Source organism: Lathyrus oleraceus, chromosome 4 (assembly GCF_024323335.1).
Source record: "Lathyrus oleraceus cultivar Zhongwan6 chromosome 4, CAAS_Psat_ZW6_1.0, whole genome shotgun sequence".
NCBI lineage: Eukaryota > Viridiplantae > Streptophyta > Magnoliopsida > Fabales > Fabaceae > Lathyrus > Lathyrus oleraceus.
The window spans coordinates 63,813,265-63,837,151 of record NC_066582.1 but is presented as its reverse complement, the minus strand read 5'-3'; the positions used below and the strand labels follow the sequence as shown (position 1 = coordinate 63,837,151).

At 36.8% G+C, this 23,887-nt stretch overlaps 1 protein-coding gene across 1 annotated transcript; it reads right to left on the bottom strand.

Moving 5' to 3' along the window:
• Nucleotides 1-12,891: 12,891 nt before the first annotated feature.
• LOC127073366 (uncharacterized) lies at nucleotides 12,892-13,635 on the bottom strand. Its single transcript, XM_051014520.1, has 2 exons — nucleotides 13,306-13,635; nucleotides 12,892-13,231 (listed from the first exon to the last, which is right to left on the bottom strand). The coding sequence occupies exons 1-2, from the start codon at nucleotides 13,451-13,453 to the stop codon at nucleotides 13,170-13,172; spliced, it is 210 nt and encodes a 69-aa protein (XP_050870477.1). The 5' UTR covers nucleotides 13,454-13,635; the 3' UTR covers nucleotides 12,892-13,169.
• Between the last annotated feature and the right edge of the window lie 10,252 nt (nucleotides 13,636-23,887).

Sequence of the window (23,887 nt, the reverse complement as noted above, 5' to 3'; positions counted from 1 at the left end):
TTGATGAGAAGAGACTTGCGGCTGTTTGTCATGGGCAGATATATCAGAAGTGCATGACCCAGGCATTTAACAAAAGAGTTAAGAGACAGGTGTACCAACTTGGCGACTTGGTGATCAAGCGTATCATTCTACCACAAGGTAATCCCAGAGGCAAATGGACTCCCACATACGAAGGGCCATTTGTGGTTAAGAAGGTATTCTCTGGTGGAGCCATGATACTCGCTACTATGGATGGTGAAGACTTCCCACATCCCGTGAACGCGGACATAGTTAAAAAATACTACGCATAAAAGAGACCCGCTAGATCGACGTATCTAGGCAAAAGTAAGGGCATCCCGGCGAACCAAAAGGGTTCGGGCAAAAATTAGGGATATATAAAAAAAATGTACACCCGGCAAGTCGAAAACCTGAAAAGGCGGCTTGGGCAAAAAAGGGTATCCTGGTGGACTGAAAACCTGAAAAGGCGGTCCAGGCAAAAATTAGGGATTAAAGCGTATGACTATGTCCCGTTCTCAGTCAACTTTCATCCAAGTTCGAGGGACTGACCAAGCCAATCACTTCTATCCGACAGCAAGGGATGAGATGCTTGAAGACATAATGACAGTAGTAGGCTTAAAATCAATAGGACTTCTTCCACATAGCTTTCTCTTTGTTTTCGACAATTTCCTCTTACTAGGATTTCTGTCTCCTTGTACACAAATTGCCTGTTTATAGGCCTCCTTTCAAAATCAATACCACCCTCTTTCAAAAAAAAGATGCTTTTGTTTTTACTTTTCTGTTTTGGTTGCGTAAATGTCCATTGATTTAATTTGAATTAATATGTGCATTTGAATATGACTGATGTTTACCAAAAATACATGCATAGAATAGCAATAGCAATTACTACCCGACTTCAGGATCGAGGAGAAGGTCTAACCATGCTTCCAATGAATCCGCTACCAATTCTATTCCCCCAGCAAGTCTGTTATTCCTCAGAAAATGGCAGTATCCCCAGGCACAGCCAGTTACTCCCCAACAGAGGTCGGCGTCACCAGACAGATTGATCATCTCATCCATCCCCAGCCAGGCTCTGTTGAATATTTCCACCATCAGACAGAAATCAAGCATCCCCAGCCGAGAAAGGGTCATCGACACAAATGTCTCAAATCAATAGATGGGGATTTATTTTCCCCAGTAGAGTCCCCAAGCAGAACTTCTCATACGCATAACTCATTCATTACATCCTTTCACAGCATACGCATGCATACAACATTCACATTTATTTTAGCATAACACGAAACATCTCATGCATCATGACATAACATGAAGCTAACTTTTTCTTTGCAGGTTAATTATCCTCCTGATATAGTCAAAGTAGAAGGTTCATTCAGACAGACACCTTTATCAATCACATTCAAGATTCAGATACATATTTCAAATACAGTTCATGGGAACATTCATTCTGACAACACTTCGATATCCTCCTAACGATGGAATCTTTAAGCCCATCCCAGACATTTATTGCAAGTACAACATATACAGGTTATCAGATACAGCCTAACGTACGGTTCATTCTGATTCAGCCCAACATATGACTCCTTCAGCAACTCCAATGCGGTCTAACGTACGACCCATTTGGACCTTCAAATCCTCAGATGCTGCCTAGCGTACGGTACATTCAGGGGTGTAGTCTAGCGTACGACTACTTTCTTTTTCAGATGCAGCCTAACGGACGGCTCATTCTACAACTCGGATACGATCTAACGTACGATCCATTCTGAACTTCAACAACCCCAACGCGGTCTAACGTACGACCCGTTTGGATCTTACAACCCTCAGATGCTACCTAACGTACGGTATATTTCTGAAGTGTAGTCTGGCGTACGACTACCGCTTTCATCATCAGATGCGGCCTAACAGACGACTCATTCTGCGACGGTCTAACGTACGACTCGTTCGGATGTCCATCCCCTCAGATGCTACCTAACATACGGTACATTTCTGAAGTGTAGTCTAACGTACGACTACCCCTTTCGTCATCAGATTCAGCCTAACGTATGGCTCATTCTGCAACTCAGATACGATCTAGCGTATGGTCCATTCTGACCCTTTATCCCCAACAGCATATGACACACTCCGACTCCCCAGCGAAGTCGGCAGCCTAATGGATGACTCATCATACGGTCTAACGTACGACCCAATGTGGCACCCATGTCTTCAAATTGGCCTAATATACGGCGCGATCTGAAGCTTTCATCATCAAACCTCCCGGATGGCATCTTTAAGCCCATCTCCATCAAGACCAACTGTCGATTCTCAAGTGCAAATTTTTGGGGCATTCTAGTGTTCAATAATCTTCCACCTCCAGACCACGAATGGCATACACGCCATCCTAACTCTCTCGGTTCAAGAATATTGAACAGGGGCAGCTGTCATACCCCAAAAATTACCCATCATTTTTCCTAAAAAAAAAAAAAACGAAAAAAAAAAAAAAAAAAAAAAAAAAAAAAAAAAAAAGAAAAAAGAAAAAAATTTTAATTAATTAATTAATTAATTAATTAATTAATTAAAATAAATAAATAAATAAAATATAACAAATTATTTTGGACTTGGGTCTCCCTCATTCCAAGCCCATTACCCACGAAATTAGTCTATAAATACTGAAGTTTCAGTAGGGGAGTGAGACTTGGAGTTTACACTGGGAGATTTACTGGAGAAAGAAGGAAGAGAAGCAAAACACTCTGAGGTTTCCTTGGAACAAAACCTTGAGGAAAAAGAAAGAGAGAGAACAGAGAAGGACGGATAGAAATTTTGGCATAGGAACCCTGCCTACCCGGAGAATTCAGAGTAAAGAAACCCTGAAGGCAGCCCATTTGCACCGAAGCCATCGCCGTCCAATTCCCGCTGCCTAACTTATTCCGATACTACAAGTGGTCAATCCCTTCAACCTTGAATTGGCAAACAGGTTTGCGTATCTCTATTGTTTATACTTTCAATTGGCCATATCTACATATATAATGCATCATGATTAAATGTTGATATATAATTTGCTTTCGTATGGGAATTTAAATATGCCTGAATACCCTGAATGTTTGACCATGTTATTCCTGTGATAAAATGCCATAAAATTCAAAGTTCCTAACATGGGGCTGTTTTCAAATTCAAAATCCGTGGCCTTCGCTAGGCGAGGCAGAGGCGAACGAGACAGTACCTGATTCTTCTAGTCTGTTTTTTTTATGTTTTTATCATAGCCATGCATTATTTATCCTATCCTATTTATTATTGTGATATTTCTCCGGTGTAATCTTCGATTGCACCCTGATTTGGTGTTCTGACATGTTTCTTTTTTTTGAGTTTCGTAAAGGTTCACATATCCCAGGAAAAGGTTATTGGCTAGGTATTCCACTTTATTTGTGGGATACCCTTGTGGAGTTTCACCCTAAATTAATTTTTTAATGTATTAATTTCTAATGTATTAATTTTTTAATATATTATTTTTAATAATTTTAATGTGGAGTTTCATCCTAATTATATAATTAATTGTAAAACTTTGCCTTTGAATAAGTGATCTTGGACCTCTCTTTGTTGCCTTACGATTACGATATTACGGTCATGTCCCGCGAACGTGGGGATACCCTTAGCAAAGACCCTTCGGTTAAATCATCATAAAATAAATTATAGTCCCTCGGATGTTGCCTTCGAATATACAACTTTGTCCCTCGATGACCCTCCGATGTTGCCTACGGTTAAATGATGATAGTCCCTTCGAATGCTAAGGTATCCTCATAATTGTTGCCTTCAATGACCAATCGATGACCCTACGATGACCCTTTTACATCCAAAGGATAAAACTACTTATTTCTCAATAATAAGGACAGTTTTACCCTCATAAGGATAGGAAATGCCCGTAAAGACCTTGGGTCGGTATAACTCTTAATTGCTGGCTCACAACTTAAAACATTTTTTTTTGCACCTCACACCTTTCAAAATGCCTTTAGAAAATCACCACTTGGTATACATTCATACTAGAATCATTACCGAGTTATATTTTTCTAAACAATTTTCAAAACTAAAACGGGATAACCACTTTGTATACATTCATACAAGAATCATTACAAAGTTAAATTCTCTTTTCAAAACAATTTTCCAAACAATTCACAAACACTTTTTTAGACAAAAATAATATAAGTGATCGAGCAATTAAGAGCCCATGGATAACCATGGATACAAAGGGTGCTAACACCTTCCCTTTGTATAATGTACCTCCCGAACCCAAAATCTAAATTAAGGTCTTTCCTATTCTTTTCCACCTTTCCTTATTGGATAAAAGAAAAGTCGGTGGCGACTCTTGCTAACCGCGACATTGCGATTAAAACCACAAAAAAGTCCAGTTCACCGTATGACACATGAGTAATACATCACCTTGATCGGTTATGAGATATCCATATCTCTCAGGTAGGTGACGTATCCTGCCTGACCTACGTTGGTCTTGTTCTACTTGAGCAGGTTGCTCTTCCATAACTACTTTGTGTTTCTTGCTCTAATTCCTTCATAGGTCTATCAATGCTTTGTGATTCTTGAATTTCTTCAAGCTCTAATTTCCTCCCACTGATTCCTTTGGAAATAAAATCCTTTTCTATGAAAACTCCAGTTCGAGCGACAAACACTTTGCCCTCAGAAGGATTATAGAACTAATACCCTCTTGTTTCTTTAGGATACCCCACAAATAAGCATTTGTCAGATTTGGGCTCAAGCTTAGTTGAAATTTGTCGTTTCACATAAACCTCGCAACCCCAAATTTTCATGTAAGACATATGTGGTTTCTTACCACTCCACATCTCATATGGTGTCTTCTCAACCTTTTTGGATGGAACACGGTTAAGTGTGTAAGCTGCTGTCAATAGTGCATGTCCCCAAAAGGAGTTTGGAAGATTGGCGTGACTCATCATGGATTGGACCATGTCTAACAGGGTTCGATTTCTTCTCTCAGATACACCATTCCATTGGGGTGTTCCAGGAGGAGTAAGTTGGGATAGGATCCCACACTCTTTCAAATGGTCATCAAACTCTAGGCTCAAATACTCACCACCTCGATCTGATCGAAGAGTTTTAATATTCTTACCTAGTTGGTTTTGTATTTCATTCTTTTAGTATTAATGTTATAAATAAGTATTTCAAGATCAAGGACATATAGTTCATTGTTCATTTGTGCAGTAGCATAGAATATATCATTCAAATAAATTGAGCAATAATTGTTCTTTATTATAAATGAAAAACCAAACTTGTCCAAACAAGAAATGGAAATAATATTCTTGCTAATTCCAGGTACATAATAACAGTTCTCTAACTGAATTATTAAACCACTAGGTAAAGTCAATACATAAGTTCCTACGGCTAAAGCAGCAACCTTTGCTCCATTGCTAACTCGTAGGTCAACTTCACCTTTTGCCAAATCTCTACTCCTTTTTAGCCCCTGCACATTTGTACAAATGTGAGAACCGCATCCAATATCTAATACCCATGATGCAGAAGTAGATAAATTAATTTCAATAACAAAAATACCTGAAGTTGAAGTCTCTACTCCATTCTTCATATCTTCCAGGTACTTTGGGCAGTTTCTCTTCCAGTGTCCGGTCTTACCGCAATGGAAGCAGGTGTCTGCCTTTGATATGCCTCCACTAGGCTTCAAAGCAGCAACAGTGGGTCTGGGTTTGGCAACTTCCTTGACTTTCCCTTTATCACCCTGCTTGGTGGGTCTTTTGTTCTGTCTCTTTCCATTTCTGATCATCAGAATGGACTTCCCTTTTGACTTCAGATTCTGCTCAGTAGTTATTAACATGGCTAGCAGTTCAGGAAGAGATTTGTCCATATCATTCATATTGAAATTTAGGACAAATTGACTGAATCTATCTGGCAACGATTGCAAGATTAAATCAGTCGCAAGTTCCTTTCCGAGGGGAAAACCCAACCTTTCAAGGTTTTCCACATACCCAATCATCTTGAGCACATGGGGACCTACAGGGGCTCCCTCGACTAACTTGCCTTGAAAAAAGGCTTTTTGAAACTTCAAACCTTTCATGCCTTGCTTGCTCTTGATAGAGCATCTTCAGGTGTTCGATCATATCGAACGCTGCCATGTTCTCATGTTGCTTTTGCAACTCTGAGTTCATGGTAGCTAGCATGAGACAAGCAGTTTCATTGGCATCATCGACATGCTTCTTATAAGCATCTTTTTCTACCTTAGGTGCAGAACTAGGAGGTTCCTCTTCAGGAACAGGTTTCTCCAAGACATACAACTTTCTATCATGTTTGAGGACAATCCTCAGATTTCGGTGTCAATCCAGAAAATTTATCCCAGACAATTTTCCCTTGTCAATGATTGAACGTAAAATGTAATCTACATGAATTAATAAAAATATAAGTATCAATAACATATTTAATTAGGCCTTTAATTAAATATGCTCCCATTATTTTATTCAAAACAAATGACCCTCATCATTTGATTCGGAAAATCCCATTGGAAGATTTACTAGTGGGTTGAGATCCATATTTCACTTTGTTCTAAGTCCGCGTAGGCGGATTGCACAAAACTAGGTTATTTAGGTAGGAACTCCTTCCAATTGTATCTAATACAACTCTACAACTCTCGAATATTTTAGTTGGGTGAATAACTCCTTATTCCAATCCATCACATGGATCATTTCCAACTCTTGCTTCTAAACATATATAATCTTATTATAATTTGTCTAGTTAAGTTTGACCCATAGCTTTAGCAATTGGATATTACAATTATCCCATGCACCTTACTAATGTAGAACATGCACCTCGCGTAGGCGAAACCTACATTATCCGATACTAGTCTTGATGGGTGCTAAAACTTGGAAAGCTTAAACTTAATATTAAATTTGAGGGAATTACAATTATTCTGATCTCACCGGCTTATTTATCATATAAATCGTCTCTCACATGCATTAACATACATTCACATGCATCAACATACATTCATAATGAAACAATTATGGCCCCTAGCGCAATTGTTCTCCCAAGCCAATGAGAGAACCTAAGCTAACCTAATAACGATCTAAGCTTCTCCAAGCAAGATCTTCAAGGTTGTCCTCCTTTGATATTGAATTCTTCTCTTTCTTCATGACATTACATTACAGAAGAAACTCGTTTTATATACGAGGGAGTGAGATGAGAAAAGAAGTTACATTAAGAGATTAAAAGGAGAGGCACGACACGCAAGTCTTATTTTAAAAACCCAAAACAAAATAAAGGAAAACTAAGGCCATAACCGATTACCACAAGACAATAATAATAAACATACTATTATTATTAATTTTAATTCTTTTAATTAATTAAAACCAAATTAAATTTTGGCGACCAATCACACTACGCAGAGTTAGCCGGGGGTCCGCTGCCCGATCAGCGGGAACATGGTCAAGGGGGCAGCGCCCCGCGCCGAAAATTTTAATGAACAATTCATTTGAAATCGACATCGTTTTGCATCAACACAACTCTTGCGCAGTCACAAAACAGAAACGCCGAGAATTCTGACTTTGTGAATGTGACGACCGTCACAAAGCATGTTACGACCGTCATGTCCAGCTTGTTACGACCTCACAGGCCCATGACGAACGTCACGCGGCCAAAATCAGCGCTTTTGAAACTGTCAACAGACGTGATCCAAAAAGCCCTCAATTCACAACTCCTTGACATCACAACCCTTGTGTCGTCACTAACCCTAATGCACCAATTTCAGACCGTCAAATACACCTCGATTGTTGATTCAGTATGATTGATCAACATGTCATTGCTTCACCATACTAATGTCGGATTCCGAAGCAAATGACCATTGATCGCTCAAAGGAAAACAACCATTAAGTGTTTAAATGAACAAAACAGAAACAATATATCATATATACCGTATTTTGCATTAGGATTACTTATATCATATATATAACTTGATCGATCTCATTGCGTAACCTATGGACGATCGATGTATCGTTGCTTCACCATACTAATGTCGGATTCCGAAGCATAGTCAACATTAATCATCCAAATCGTACACACATGATGCCAAATTTAATTACTCGTTTAATTAATTGATTCATTCTGTCTTTTAATCATATTAATATAGAAAATAAACAGCTATCAGATGCATGGTTTCGTAAGTGGCTCTGATACCACTGAAGAAGAAAGGCGATCCAAAATGCAACGAAAATTAAAATTTTCTCCTTTAGTGATCCTTACGAATGGGCATGATCGGTGATAGAATCTTTACCTCTTGTGACGATTGAAACCTTTGATGCAGATCTACAGAGCGATCATGAACATTAAACGACGACAACGCCTCTACTCAGTCCACACGAACGGATTCCTTCAATCTCAGTGCTAGCTGCTACGAATGAAGGCTTTGAGTGAGAGAAAGAGAGAAACAAAATTACAACCACGCAAAATGCTTCTGCACAAGGGTTCTATTTATATAACCACTTGTGTGGGCTATAAGCTAAAAAGCTCACTTAAGTGTATGTGGCTCATATCTTATAATATGCCAAAATCACTTAAGCGCATGGTACATTACCATATTTCGTAATCTACTCAAGTACACTGTACCTTACGATGTTCTACAATTCTCTTAAGTGCACCGTACCTTACAGTGTTCCTTAGTTACTCTATCTCTCATCAATCTGTCCTTTGTGTGTGACCCTATAGGTTTTTTTCGCGACATTGACAATTATATTAAATCACATATTTAACATAATAAACAGTGATCGGTATCTAGCAACACATCACTGCTACCCAAGACACGAAAATATTATGTGATCTGACAAATCCTTCTGTGATAATACTTATGTGTATAATTACCCTTTTGCCCTTATGTCTATATTGAACACAAGGCACAGACCGTGTCATCCTTGTCCAGTTCAATATTGGACCCATAGACATTTATCCTGTTACGCAGGATGGGCAAATTCCATCTAGGTCACTCATGTCCCTTAGCACGCTTCGTGGAGTAACCATCAACTATCTTTATGGTCATCCAGTTACGGACAACGTTTGATCAGCAATAAGGCACTTGACTCTACATCTAGGGTCCATAGTGGTTTCAGGTCGAAGGGTGGTATACACCATTATCACCATGAGAATAACTTATGACACTTTGCATAATATTCTATATAGTATTCTCATAGCGGGTCAATCTAGTATAAAGATTACTCTTAATATTCATACCTATGTTTAAGACTTAATAACTCCTTATCCATGATCCATGAGATGTGATCATCCGTCTATATACATAATAGTCTTCATGCTTTAATGTTATCCTACATCACAATAAAGCTCGACTACGGATACTTTAAGAATAATGTCCTTATGTTCAATGTGATCTCATGATTAAGTCACACACTTGATACATTAAACGGACTAGCTATTCTAGGGACTTTATTAAACAAACATAATAAAGAAAAAGCCTTTTATTATTAATAAATAATTCGATACAAGTACCAAAAGTATTGGCCTCTAGGGCTTTCACCAACAATTTCATCTAATGTGCTTCTTCTTTCCTTCATTGTTGCATTGGCAATCTACCTTTCAAATTTTCGGGGGTGCAAATTGGACCAAGCCCTAGAAGATTAGTAATGTAGAGGGATTTTATTGATTTGGTTAGGAATAAGTTGTGTAGTTGGAAAGGAAGGTTTTTGTCTTTAGGAGGTAGATTTGTTCTCATAAATGCGGTGTTGAACGTTATTCCGATTTTACGTTATCTTTTTATAAAGCCCCAAAGAAAGTTTTGAAGGAGATCATTAAGATCCAAAGTAATTTTTTATGGAGTGGTACTGAACAAAGGAAAAGCATCCATTGGGTGAAATGGACGAAAGTTTTCACATCAAAAGATAAAGGTGGTATTGGCATCAAGGATATTGAAGTCTTTAATATCTCTTGACTTTTGAAGTGGAAGTGGAGGATTATTCATGACAAAGAAGCAATGTGGTATGGGATTCTTAAGCACCGGTACAGTAATACTAGGTTGGAATTGATGAATGGTGGAGGTAGAATTAGTTGTCAAAAAGATTCAATTTGGTGGCATAATTTTCTCAGTTTGTGTCGTCCGTGCGGGTCTGATGAGGACCCTTTTGTTACTAACATTGTGTGTGTTATATGTAACGACTCGAACCCTTCTTTTTAGAATAACATTTGGATAGGATCTCAATGCCTTAAGGATGCATTTTCGGAGTTGCATCATCTTTCTATTTCTCCCAACAGCAGCGTTGTAGAGGCAGGTTATTGGGTAGGAGATTCTTGGCATTGGAATGTCAACTTCAGCTATATTTCTTCTTTAGGTCTGGAGTGGCTGGAGCAGGATTTTTTGGGTTGGTTAAACGAAGTGAATTTTCACCCTAATTTCGACGACAAGTTTGATTGGCATACTGATCCTACTAGAGTTTTCACAGTGAAGTCGTGTTATAATTTGTTAGTTGATGTGGTTCCGACATAACCATTGTGTGATACCTTTAGTAGTGCCTTTAGAGACCTTTGAAAGTTTAAGATTCCTTCTAAAATTATGATATTTGGTTGGAGAGTGCTGCTAAATTGTCTCCCAACCAAAGATAATAAAAACATCATCTAAAATGTCAGTGATTTGTCGTGTGTGTTATGCTTGAATGAGGAAGAATCTTTGGATCATTTATTTATGCATTGTTTGGTTTCTAAGAACATTTGAAGAGGTATTTTTATTTGGTTAGGAATGGATGAGGTTTCTTTTGCTACCTGTATCGATGCATTAGCTTGAGTAAGGCAGTTATGATATGGTTGGCAATTTATTTATGCATTGTTTGGTTTCTAAGAACATTCGGATAGGTAGAAACATTATTTTATTCTATAATTATGTTGTTAATGTAGACGACATTGTGATCTCTGTTAAATTTCTCTCTTGGAACTGGTTAGTTATTGATAATAAGGATAGAACCCCCTTGTAACTTTATGGATTGGTTTGTGTCTCTCTTGAGTTGTTTAAAATCAAGGTGATTGGTTATGATTGTTTGTAAGGGTTGAGTTTCGTTTATTCTCTTTTTGTTAATGAATTTCTTGCTTATAAAAAAGAAACTCTTGCTTATAAAAAAAATAGTTTCTTTTAGCGAGACTAATGGCATAATGATTATAAAATATTTGCTCATGCTTTCCATATCATAAATACTACTTATATTTGCAAGTTAGTAGTTTTTTAAAACATTAACATTTAGAGAGATACATCGCCTGAAATCTAGATATATCTCCACACATTTACTCTCTTGAAATCTAGATATATCTCCACACATTTACTTATAATGCTTTTATTGATGTGATTTTACAATGTTTTAATATCTAAAGAGATATCTTCGGACACCACAAATATATCTTTGGATTTTTAGAGTTGCGAAACGCACCCCTAAGATTAGAAAAAGTAATCCCCTATAAAAAAAATCTAAACTTTTTCTATTTGAACAAAAATATGGTTCCGGTGTAAGTTATGCCATAGACCACTGTTAGTTGATTTGTGTGAGATATTCTCACCCCTAAGTATACCTTATTATAATTAAAAAATATTTGATTAACTTGTCCATGATTAACTTTATACTCGTTTAATCTTCCTTCAACCGAAGAGAAATTGGATCACCTTAAATTTGTCCGGTAACCAAATTTGACTAACATTTACTACTACTTTATTTTAAAGTCTAAACACAAATTTAAAACTTATAACAAATCATTTTTTTTTATTCTTATAATTAAACATTAATCACCATGGACACAATCGTTGAGTTTGACTTTCAAATTTTCTGCTAATTTTTTACCTAGCAGCATGAAAATTGAAGGATTGTGCTTCCTACCACATCTAGGCCATGATACATCATCATTTGAAATACCAAGCACAAGCAAATGGCAGGGCGAGGGTACTGTAATTCAAAAACAGTCTTGATTGCGTGCAGTTACAGTGTAAATGTGGTGTAACTGCACACAGTCACACATATTTAGACCATCCAATTCAATTTCAAGCTCCTATAATAAAAATAAATTAATAAATTCAAAATTGACAATAAAATAAATTGTGGATTTAATCTGACAATCCAGATGCGCCATTGTAACAACAATGATAACCAAATTTTATCACATTAAATAGGATCAGATACACATATCAAATTACATTGTAATGTTTTATCAAAGATTATGTTTTTATCAAATATTTTTATCAAACTTGTTAACCTCGGGATATATCTTAATAGTTTTGCTAAGTCTCCTGTAATTGTTTAACTATTGTGGATCTAAGTCTCCTGTAATTGTTTAACTATTGTGGATCTAATATACTCTCCTTATAACAATCTATGGTTCTCTTACATGCATGTGATTGCACAATAAAAATACCAGTGCACATGTATATGATCAAGGACTCCAATAACAATCAAAATCAAGTTACGACTGTAAATGGGGTAGAGTGAGAAGATTAGCTTGTGATAACACTCCTAAGCCATGAACCTAAACTTAAGATACATGACTGCATTGCAAAAGGCTAAACAAGATCAGACAGAAGATAAGATCATTACTATACAAGCCAATGTTCAAGATGGCTAAACATATCACACTGCCACAACTAGTAAAAAATGACAATAGAAATGCACTGAAACATAAGAGAAACTCAGATCTCCATTTTCTGTTCCCAAATTATTCTCAATCCTATGAACTAAATATTACGACTTCGTCTATAGACCCGACCACAAAAACAGTTCCACCATATATTTGAACTTCAACTTAAAAAAGTCCTGCCATATTTCAAAAGCATAACACAAAGGAAGCTAAGAAATCAATGGCAGTGAATAACTGCGGCCAATCTTGGCAAGCACGGAATAGCTGGAGAATAAAAGATACTACACAATAACAAAATTGAACATATTCACTTTTCATTGATTCATCATTACAAATTTAACATAATTTTTTTTCAAGAAAGATCTAATAATTATATCATAACTTTACAAAATGTATTTGAACCAGTCCCTTGAGGTTATAATCATTACCGTACCTCTATTTCCATGACAGTGGTGTTGTAATCTAATAGGAGTGAGATTTCTCTAGAATCCCTAAAAATGTAAAAACCCTAAAATAATCATTATGATGTGAATGATAATCTGACCGGAGCTTTGTGAAGAGAACTTCGGGTGCTAGAACGGAGCTCTGAACCACGCGACGGATTTTTGAGCTTCCATGACAATTTGGGAAAGACCTGTAAAGAGGGAGAGGTTAGTTGATAAAGGAGAAATTGAAGAGAAAAAAGGTTGAGAGTGGAAATTGATTGACCTTGTCTAACAGTTTGCTTGTTGTTGCGGATATCGTGGGCGGTAGCGGAGATTTTCCAGTATAAAGGGCGACCGAGGTAGAAGAGAAGGAGAAGCAGTAGAGTGACCAGCATGATACGGAATACCATTCTTGATTTTGGTGAAGCCATTTGCTTTCCCTTCTTCTCTGATAGAAAATCAAAAGAAGAAGAAAACCCCAACTCGCTTTGTATGTATCTAATTTCTCGCTTGATTTTGTAATATCGTTCTTAACAAGTGTCGCTTGATTTTGTAATATCGTTCTTAACAAGGGTCGCTTGCTATACATAACACCAAAGGATAAATATGCTCAAAATTAGCTTTTGATCATTAAAATAAGTCAGAGGTTTAAATGTACTTTTCCTTTTCACTTTTATTTTTTTCTTTAATTTAATCTATTCTATTTTATTTTATTTTCTTAAATAATTATTTGTTATGGTAAGTTGATGTATTTTTTAATTTGGTTCTTGAATTCTTTTAATAGGAAATAGTCTTTGAATATAAAAATTATTTTGGTTTTAGTCCCTAAAGTAAAAATACGTAGAAAATCTATAGGTTTTCTTACAGATTTTGATTTTATGGACTAAAATTAAAAAAAAATTAACATTCAGAGTTATTTTCAAACAAAAAAAGATTCATAGATCAAATTCAAAAATACGCCAACTAGCAAGGATCAAATGGCTATTTAAGTCTTTTTTTTTTGGACTAAAAATGGCACTCATTCATTCAAATTGATAGAATACATCGAATAATACAAATTCAAAATTGTTATAAACTGATTAAGATGAATCTGAGAACAAACACACAACATCCATGTTAATAGCACATAACAGCAAAATACCTACAAATGTGACAAAGCCTACAAATATGACGAAATTGAAATGCTCATAATGCTCATGTCTCCGAGTCTGCAGCGTTGACGACGTCAAAATCATTGATTGAATATGCATTAATTCAAAATTAATCTATCAATCTGAACCGAACAAACATCGCACCAAGACGGAAAAATAAAATAAAAATGTGATAAGACGGCGATCAATACAACATTGAAACAAGATTGTTCATATCCCTTGGATTTTGATGATAACAAAGTACTTAAAGAACAAATGGGTATACTGACATATGTTCAAATGTGCAGGATCACAAATATAAAACAAATCATGTTGAAAGCATATGTGGAGAAGCAATAAAACTCTAATTCTAATTGATCAAAATCTGATAACTTTGAATGTGTTCATCCGCCTCTGAAGGTTCAGACTCTGGTCATGTATTCTAGTCTCTAGTGACAACTCAGACTTTAAAGGCATGAGGAGCCTCTGATCCATACATTGTACCAAAGCAGACCAGTCTTATCAAAGCGGCAAATTTCTAGGCAGAGTCAAATAGGGTTTTGCAAGGCTCAAGGAATGGTGATATGAACTCTTCAGTTTGCTCTACCTTTTAGTAGATACCTAATACTTAGAAAGGTGATGTGAACAATGTCATTATTCAGTGAACAATGCTTCTAACCAGATACATTATCTAACATCTCTCCTGGAATGCTTTTTCACTAAGTTTGCTTTTATGTTCAAACCCTCCAATAACTCTTTCTCTCCTTTATAAAGGAAGTTGGATATTTGAAGTAAGGTGTACAATAATAATGCAATACAGTATCTTTAACATAACTCTGAACTTTTATTTGTAATTGTTATTGCATAAGATCTTAAGATTTCTTATCTTTGTATATCTTTGAAATCTCACGAGGTTAAGAACCTTTGTGTTTGTTGCACAACTATTATACTTATGATTATGTATCTAAGTATAATGGTTATCATATCTACTAAACTATTTGTTTAAAATAGAGAAAGTTTCTTGCCTGCATGCTTGAGCACTAAAGACTCTTGTTTGTGTACTTGAGCAATGAAGTTTCTTTCTAGGTTAATTAAGTATAAGTCTCTTGCAAGGTTGCTTGAGCAGAAATATCTTTCTAGGTTGATTGAGCAAGTGAAGTCTCTTGAAAGTGTGCTTGAGCAAAGTGTAATTTGTTGATTATAGTGAAAAGCTCTTATTCATGTAAGGAGACTGGATTACTCTCAGTTAAGGAGAGGAACCAGGATAACCTTTACGTGTTACTTGATTTTACTTCTGATCATTAGTATTTCCAATGTTGTTACCATTTATAATATCAGACTCTGAACGTTATTCAGACTCTGAAGTTGCACTATTATAAGCGAAATGATTTTTAGCATACACAATTCGACCCCCTCCCCATTCTTGTGTACTTTTCTCATATTCAGTTGGCATCAGAGCACAGTTTGTACTAACATTAAATTGTGGTGCAGTAATCGATCATGAGAAAAATATACTTACTATATCATGCCAGGTGCTTCTATTTCTTATGAATATATTGCTAATGAGAAAAGTCATTATCATACTAAACCACATTCATTCAATGGTGATTCCACTCAATTTAAATGGTGGAAAAGCAAAATGTATACTTACATCATTGACCTTGATGATGAGTTATATGACATATTTGAAGATTGCATAGACTTGGCTTTCGATGGTGTTGGGATGGTTAAAGATGGGAAAACTCTTACACCATCTTAAAAGAAAGTGTATAGAAAACATCACAGAGTAAGAGGTATTCTGATTGAGGCTCTACCTAACTCGGAATACATAAAAATCATTTATAAGTCTACTGTCAATACTATCTTTGAATCATTGTGTTCCACTTATGAAGGGAATCAACAAGTAGAAGAAGCTAATGAAAATCTTCTTGTTCAAAACTATGAGTTGTTCAGGATGGAGGATAATGAAGACATTGAAACCATATTTTCTAGGTTTCAAACTCATGTATCAGGCCTTGAGATCCTGAGCAAAAGTTACACCGTTGTTGATCCTATAAAGAAGATCTTGAGAAGTCTCCCTGCTAAATACATACCTCAAGTCACAACTACTTATGAGGCTAAAGACCTGAATACGATGAGTCTTGAGAGTCTGATAAGCAATCTTTAGAGTCATGAAGTGGAACTGAATGGATATGAGCCAGTGATGAAACCAAAAATGGTGGCGTTGAAATTTGTGGCTGGAAGATCTTATGGTAAAGCCATCAGATCCTCTAAAGTCTGGAAATCATAAGAAGTTCTGATGGTGACTCTGATGAGGAGGAAATGGCCTTTATCATCAGGAGGTTTCATCAATTAACAAGAAAGAACAACAAATTATCTAGTAAAAGCAATGGCTTCAAAGTGTCTAGTTCTAAAGATAAAGTCGATGACCAAAAAAACTATTTCAACTGTGAGAAGCCTAGGGTTGATTGTCTTGATCTGCAAAAAGAAAGATCAAATAAAGGAAGATTCCAAGAGGATAGCTTCAGAAGAAAATTGAAGGGTTTCATTGCAACATGGGATAAACTTGATAATGAAGATGGATCAGACAAAGATGAGGGACAAGCAAATCTGGCTCTAATGGCCATCACACCTTCAGATATAAAATATGAATCAACCTCTGGTTCAGATTCAGATGGAGAATGTAACACCCGAAAAACCTGTGTGTAATTAAGATGTTGCAATCTTTAAGTGCTTAAGTAATCCTTATTCGAATTCATTAAAGGGAAATCTAAAATTCAACTGAGTGAATATACACTCATAAAAAGTGATTGAGAAGCCGTCAAAATAGGTACATATTTATTTATCATTATCAATAGGGGTGGCCGCCCAATCAAGAGTAATACCTATTTGTATGAGAATACTTTCTACTTTGGTTGTGTTGTAAAAAAAAAGATAGTCCTGAACAATCCAGGATTTACCTAGTGATACTGATTTGAGTTAGTTGGCTATTGTATGGAATAACTGTCTTACCTTTGGGCGGTAGAAAATTCCAGCCAAACATGGTCGTTTGATATGACTCTTGATCTCGACCTCGCTAGGATCCAAACTTACGTAAATATATAAGAATTAATATAATATTGAGTCCTCCCTTCATCCTAGGAAATAATCTCTTTAGATGATAAAAGGCAGACATGTAGGGGAGAGCTATAAATTTCCACTCGGGAGGCAGAGGTAATGTCACCAGTTCGAACACCACAATGGAATTTCCAACATTCTCATAAAAGAAAGCGCAATAAGACTCATATGAAAAGGTTTCCTCTAAGGAAGACGCACTAGAAACACCATTAGACTTAAAACTATTGGAAATAATTATTTGACTCAAAGTCGGGCGATTAAACATTAAAGAAGTAGTATTCGAGTTATCTAGAGTTTATGCCCTTATTGGTGATGAAAAATCGTCATCAACAAAACTATCTCCCAAACTAGCAAGTTGTTCATCTATATATACCATAACAAAGATAAAGAAACAAGAATGATAAATTATGATTCAATGGATGGAACTGATAGCTGAAAGGGAGACGCGTCAAAAAGACAAAGATAAGCAAAGGATGCGGGAGGTTGATCATAACTCAAAGGAAACACCATTCTGACAGAGTAGTCAGATGTCATAATAACAAATTACCATAAGTTTTAAGAAGAAAGGATGGTTTCTCAAAGACTAAGCATACTCTAGCTCATAATGGAAGCAAAAGTTCATTTGTAAAGTTAAGCGACTCTTATATAAAAATGGTAAATCATAAATCAACGGTCCAGTAAAAGAAAATGGGGAGTTAGAAAGCATCTTCCATATTCTTCTTGGAAACACCATGCCACTTAAGTGCACTTAAGAATGCTAGATGAAAGCACCAACCCTAGCCTTCGAGGCTAGGGCCATGTGTTTTAAATTCTCTCAAAATGTCTTAATGGTGGGAAAGCCATTTAATGTGCATGTTCCCCGCTCCACGATGACCAGACTTATCAATTCCCACGTACATTCAATTAGGTATCATAAGGCCGACACAAATTTAGAAATACTTCTAGTTCAACACATCATGACAAGCCTTGAAGGAAAATGTTATGGGACAAAGCTTAAGGTATAAACACATTTTTCACACCTCACTTTACTCCTTTTTGGACTCATTCACTGACTTAAGTGTTAAAGTGTTAACATTGCAGTCCCCTCAATGTTCAACGCTCCAGAGACTTGTAACACCACATCAGGGGTCCTCCACCTCAAGTTACACCCAATTTGTTTATTTAAACTTAATTTTAGTAGCTATAACACAATCAGTATTACTAGAAGTCTTGGAAGACAAAGAAACAGGTTGAAGAAACCACAAAGAATGCTATATGTATATATATAAATATATATATATATATATATATATATATATATATATATATATATATATATATATAGACACACACACATGCATGCATACGGCTTAATATACAAACACATTTTTCAAACTTCATTCTACTTATTTATTGACCCATTCATTGACTTGGGTGTTGAAATGCTAACATTGTAGCCCCCCTCAATGTTCAACGCTCTAGAGACTTGTAACACCACATCAAGGGTCTGCCACCTAAAGTTACACCTAATTCTTTGTGGTTTCTTCAACCTATTTCTTTGACTTCCAAGATATCTAGTAATACTGATAGTGTTATAACTGTTAAAATTTAAAGTTTAAATAAACAAACTAGGTGTACTTTAAAGAAGAGTGATGAGAAGGAAATTGATAAATTTGTGGATTCATAAGATAATGGTCATGAAGTGAAGTCTTTTAGGGTGTTTAAACGCCTAAGTCAATGTTGGTTGATTCTATTAACATATGAGATTTGGGGAGCCTAATTAAGAAGGCAAAGAATAAGGAGATTATTACAATAATTTTTTTGGAGTTTGTGGCAATTCAAGAAACCAAGCTTAGTATGGTATCAACTTCTCTGATACTTTTTATTTGGGGTAATGAGTTTAGTGAATGGATTTATGTACCTACAATTTCTAATAATAGAGGTATCATATATCTGGTGTAGGTCAAATGAGTCTTTTATTTTCTCTTTTGCGAGTAAAAGCTTCATTGGTGTTTGCCTTTATTGCAGTGTTTCCAATTTTACATGTTGTATGGTTAATATTTATTCTAGTTATCCTATTATTGAGAAGACGACTATGTGGGCAAATCTTGTGCAAAGGAAAGAGGTCCTTAATGGTGACGTGTGGTGTATTATGAGAGATTTTAACTCAATGTGTTATATATGTGAAATAGGGTGGAAATGAGCTATGTTGGTTTGAGGGATCCAAATTATATATCACTTTTTCAAACTTTATTGCTTAAATGGAGTTATTGGATCTTGTTTTGCTTGGTATGAAATTTATGTGGTTTCAACATAATAAGGGAACAACTAGTACACATGATAGTTTTTGTTTTGTTTTTTAGGGTAGGTGTGATATTTGGCGGTAGAGTTCTCAATGGGCTCTTCCTGAAGATGTATACTATCATTGTCATATCACCCTTCGTTATGCAAACCAAATTTGGGGGCATAAACTTTTATATTTAAAATCATTGGCTCGACCCTTCTAATTTGAGGGAAATTGTTCATGTTAGTTGGGATAACTTTATTTCTTTAAGACATAAAGACTTTGTTCTTAAAGTGAAACAAAACTATATAAAAGTTACTCTGAAAGTGTGGAATAGAGAAATGTTTGGTCAACTGCATCATCATTTATATGCCTTGAAAGTAGAGGTTAATGCTTGGGATTTAAAGGTTGGGAGTGGTCTGCTTCAGCCTGATGAATATTCTTATAGGACTAGGGAAATTACGAATTTATGTTCTTTTCTCCTCACCAAGTACCCCACCTATTTCAAACATCCCATAGTAGGTGATAAAGAAAGAAGATACACATACCAATTTCTTTCATGCTCGTGTTAAAAGTAAAAGGGTGAGGAACGTATCTTACCTTTTCAAGTGGTGGGGATTGGATATAAGGGGTGGATGAGATTCGTCGGAGGTGACTAGTAACATTTTTGAGAATTTTTAAGAACTTATCATGGATATTCGTCTTTTAGATGGCACACCTTTTCGGTCTCTCTCTAAATGATGTTGAGATGATATCTTTATGTTTTCTCCAATCAAAGACAAATCTGGCGATCTTTGTATATGATGGGAATAAGAGTCCAAGTCATAATGGTTTTAATTTTTCTTTTTGGAGGAGACTTTGGCATCTTATGAGAGACGATATGAGGATCTTATTTACCCAGTTTCATAGTCAGACTTATATTCCCTTGAGTTTTTTCTTACTTTATGACTTTGATTTTGAAAGTAGAGTCTCGTTCCCATTTCAATGAGTTCCGTCATATTTCTCTAGTGATGGATCTTGATAAACTGGTTACCAAAGGGTTGACTACTGGATTGACGAAGGTTATGGAGAAACTTATTTCTCCAAATCAACCAACCTTTCTCAAAGGGAGATTTATGATTGATGAAGTTGTGGTAGAGAATGAGTTGGTGGATCTTACAAAGAGATTAAAGAAAGATTTCCTTCTTTTTAAGGTGGATTTTGAAAAGTCTTATGACTCGTCGAGTTAGAGTTTTTTGGGTTATATGCTGGATAGGTTTGGGTTTGATATGAAATGGTGGGCATGGATACATGCTTGTATTTGTTGTTGCAATCCACATGTATTAGTTAATGGGTATCCGACTCAAGAGATCAATATTTAGAGAGGGTTGAAACAAGGCGACTCACTTTCCCCTTTTATTTTCTTGCTGGTGGTAAATAGTTTAAGTGGTTTGTTTTCTATGGTAGTGGAGTTGGAGTTGTCCTCATGGTTTATGGTTGAGACGTCTGACCCGGTGGTTTCTCATCTTCAGTATGCATGTGATACCCTTATTTTTTTTGAAGCGTAGATGGATAATCTTTAGGTTATCAAATTTATGCTTTTGGGTTTTAAGCTAGAATCATGCTCCATGTAGATTTCACTAAGAGATTTCTTAATGGTATCAATTTCTACTTTTTTTTGGGATTTAGTAGAAGAGTTTCTCCATTGTAAGATTGAAAGCTTTCCTATTAAATACCTAGGGCTCCATATGTGTGTTAATCCCCATAGGGAGTCTTCTTGGGAACCTCTCACCAGTCTTTTATCTATAAGGTTGGTTACTTGGCAAAATAATTATGTTAGCTCGGGGGTAGTTATTCTTCTAAATTTGGTTCTTAATTTAATTATTGTTTTCTATCTCTTTTTTCTTAATATGCCAGTTAAGATTTGAGAGAAAATTACGAAGATTTATAAAAGGTTCTTGTGGAAAGGGTGAATGGGGGTTCGAAGATACCTTTGGTTAGTTGATATGATGTTTGTAAACCAAGAAGGTGTAACCGGTTATATGTTCCGATATCTCCACTTGGTTAACTTGGCATTCATTGGTATGTGGCACTTGAGGCTTTTATCTCAGGAAAATGGGTTATGGAGGAATATTCTTTCTACTAGGTATGAGTCTCACATGGTTTCTTCAATGAAGGAGGTAGTTCCTCCAATTACTGCTTTGCCTCATCTTGGTGGAAATTGATCTATCTTTTAAGATATAAAAATGGAGAGTCTACTGATTGGTTTGTTGATAGACTCAAAAGAAGAACTGAGTTTGATATTCTTACATCCTTTTGGTATGACCCTTGGGCGGGGGATATTCCACTTAAAGAGACGTTTTAAAATACTCCATCTCATTGATCGTCATTAGGGTAGAAAAGTCAATGGGTGTCGCATCCTGCGAAAAATCAACCGGCGGGACTCAAATAAAAACACAACACAGAGCCGCCACTGCGCGTTATTTATCCCAAAATAGGGAAAGGAAACGCTCAGAGAAACCTGGAAAGGAAATGGTCTCGTGACCAAAGAGAAAGGGTAAGGGAGTCGGTTACGCAAGGGGAAGGTATTAGCACCCCTCACGTCCGTCGTACTCGACGGGATCCACGTTCTAAAATAAAGAAAAGGTTGCTAAAACATCACACACACACACAAGGGAACGCAGGTGGGGTTAGGAGAAGGGAGCTCGATAGGACATCGCATCCTATGCCTACATATCTTGTCTGGAACAAGAATCAGAGCCACTGTAGTTCGGCTTACGCACGCCAAACAACACAAAACATACAACAGATGGCAAACATGGAGCCCGACAACCACTCGATGGAATTACGTCAGCATCCGAACCAAAACACAAAAACGGCAAACGTGGAGCCCGACAGCCAATCACTGGACTTACGTCGGCATCCGAACCAAACACACGCCAAAGGGCAAACGTGGAGCCCGACAGCCAATTACTGGACTTACGTCGGCATCCGAACCAAACACACAGAAAATGGCAAACGTGGAGCCCGACAGCCAATCACTGGACTTACGTCGGCATCCGAGCCAAAACACGCACAATCAGATAACAAATAAACACACGCAAAAAGAAAAAAAAGGTTGCCCGGAGTGGTCTCGCACGACCACCTGCCTACATACCTCGTCTGGAACAAGGATCAGGGCGATGTAGTTCCCCTGAAAGGGACTGAATCACTAGCCAGAAACCAGGGAAAGACACACTACTAGGGAGCTGGACTCGAGCCTAGTGTTGTCATGCATCGTTACCCTAAGTTCAGTTTTCTATCCTACTTGCATAAGCAAACTACTCCTATCCAGGAAAGAAGCAAGCACACAAGCATACAAAATAATTCAAGCATACATCAAATGAGAACAAGCATCTCAAACAGATATCCACATAGCACGCACTATAACCAAACAAGTGGGCTCACACAATAGGTTTGACTGCCTCAGCAAGTCATCTGTACGGGCTGTGTTTGCTCTTAACCTTGCCATTACGAGGCTAAGGTGAAGCAGATGAAAGGTGAAGTGAGGATCAGACCTCACAGCTCTTATCCCTGACCAGGGAGAGCTTCTGACAAATGAGCATGGGTCCAGAATGGGGGAACCCTTCTATACTCAGAGACTCTGACACAATGTGCACTGCACAAGATCTTGGGCTTGTGATCTCAATGCTACAACCATGTAATGGGAGCAAGGAGAAGACTCAACTGAATAGTGGGGGATAGATTGCATATCCCTACCTTCCACCAATTGCCTTGATTAAGGACTTTACCTGCTTAGGCACAATATTAAACAATCACAAACATTGCCTCTTAAGGAGGACTTCAGACAGTTTGCCCGGCCAAATAACAAACCGGGTCTCCAGACTACATGAAGTCAAGAGGACCTACCTCAAATGGTTTACACAACCAAGCAGCGGCTATCAAGCAAGTTCTTAAAAGAACTAGAAGCGGCTAAATGTACCTGTACAAAAGCTAACCAGTTAGCAACTCAGACAACCAATCAGAAAACAACAAATGTTAATCAGTCAGACTATGCAAGCCAAGGCACACAAAGGCAAGCCATGAGCTCAAGCCCAAGCTTCACAACCTACAAAACAATGTTATGTTAGTGTACAAACATCACACAACATCATTTCAATCAACTTGGATCATTCTCCATGAGCATTGTGCTATTCATCCTGAAAAATCAAGCAAATGTTAGCAACAAGACCACTAGGCCAAGCCTAGGGTCCAAAAGCAAGAAAAGTTCCTAAACAGCAAGGTATCTCTAACCAAAGTCAAATTAATGTCAAACAAAAGCCAACACAATTAGTCCCATGTCCATATCATCCACCACATTCATTTCATGACCAAAA

What these genes read in the sequence shown, in the direction of transcription:
- LOC127073366 (XM_051014520.1), bottom strand. Translation starts at nt 13,453, where the DNA reads ATGGCTTCACCAAAATCAAGAATGGTATTCCGTATCATGCTGGTCACT. An exon ending in CAAGCAAACTGTTAGACAAG is followed by an intron (nt 13,232 to 13,305) that starts GTCAATCAATTT and finishes CCCTCTTTACAG; the next exon opens with GTCTTTCCCAAATTGTCATG.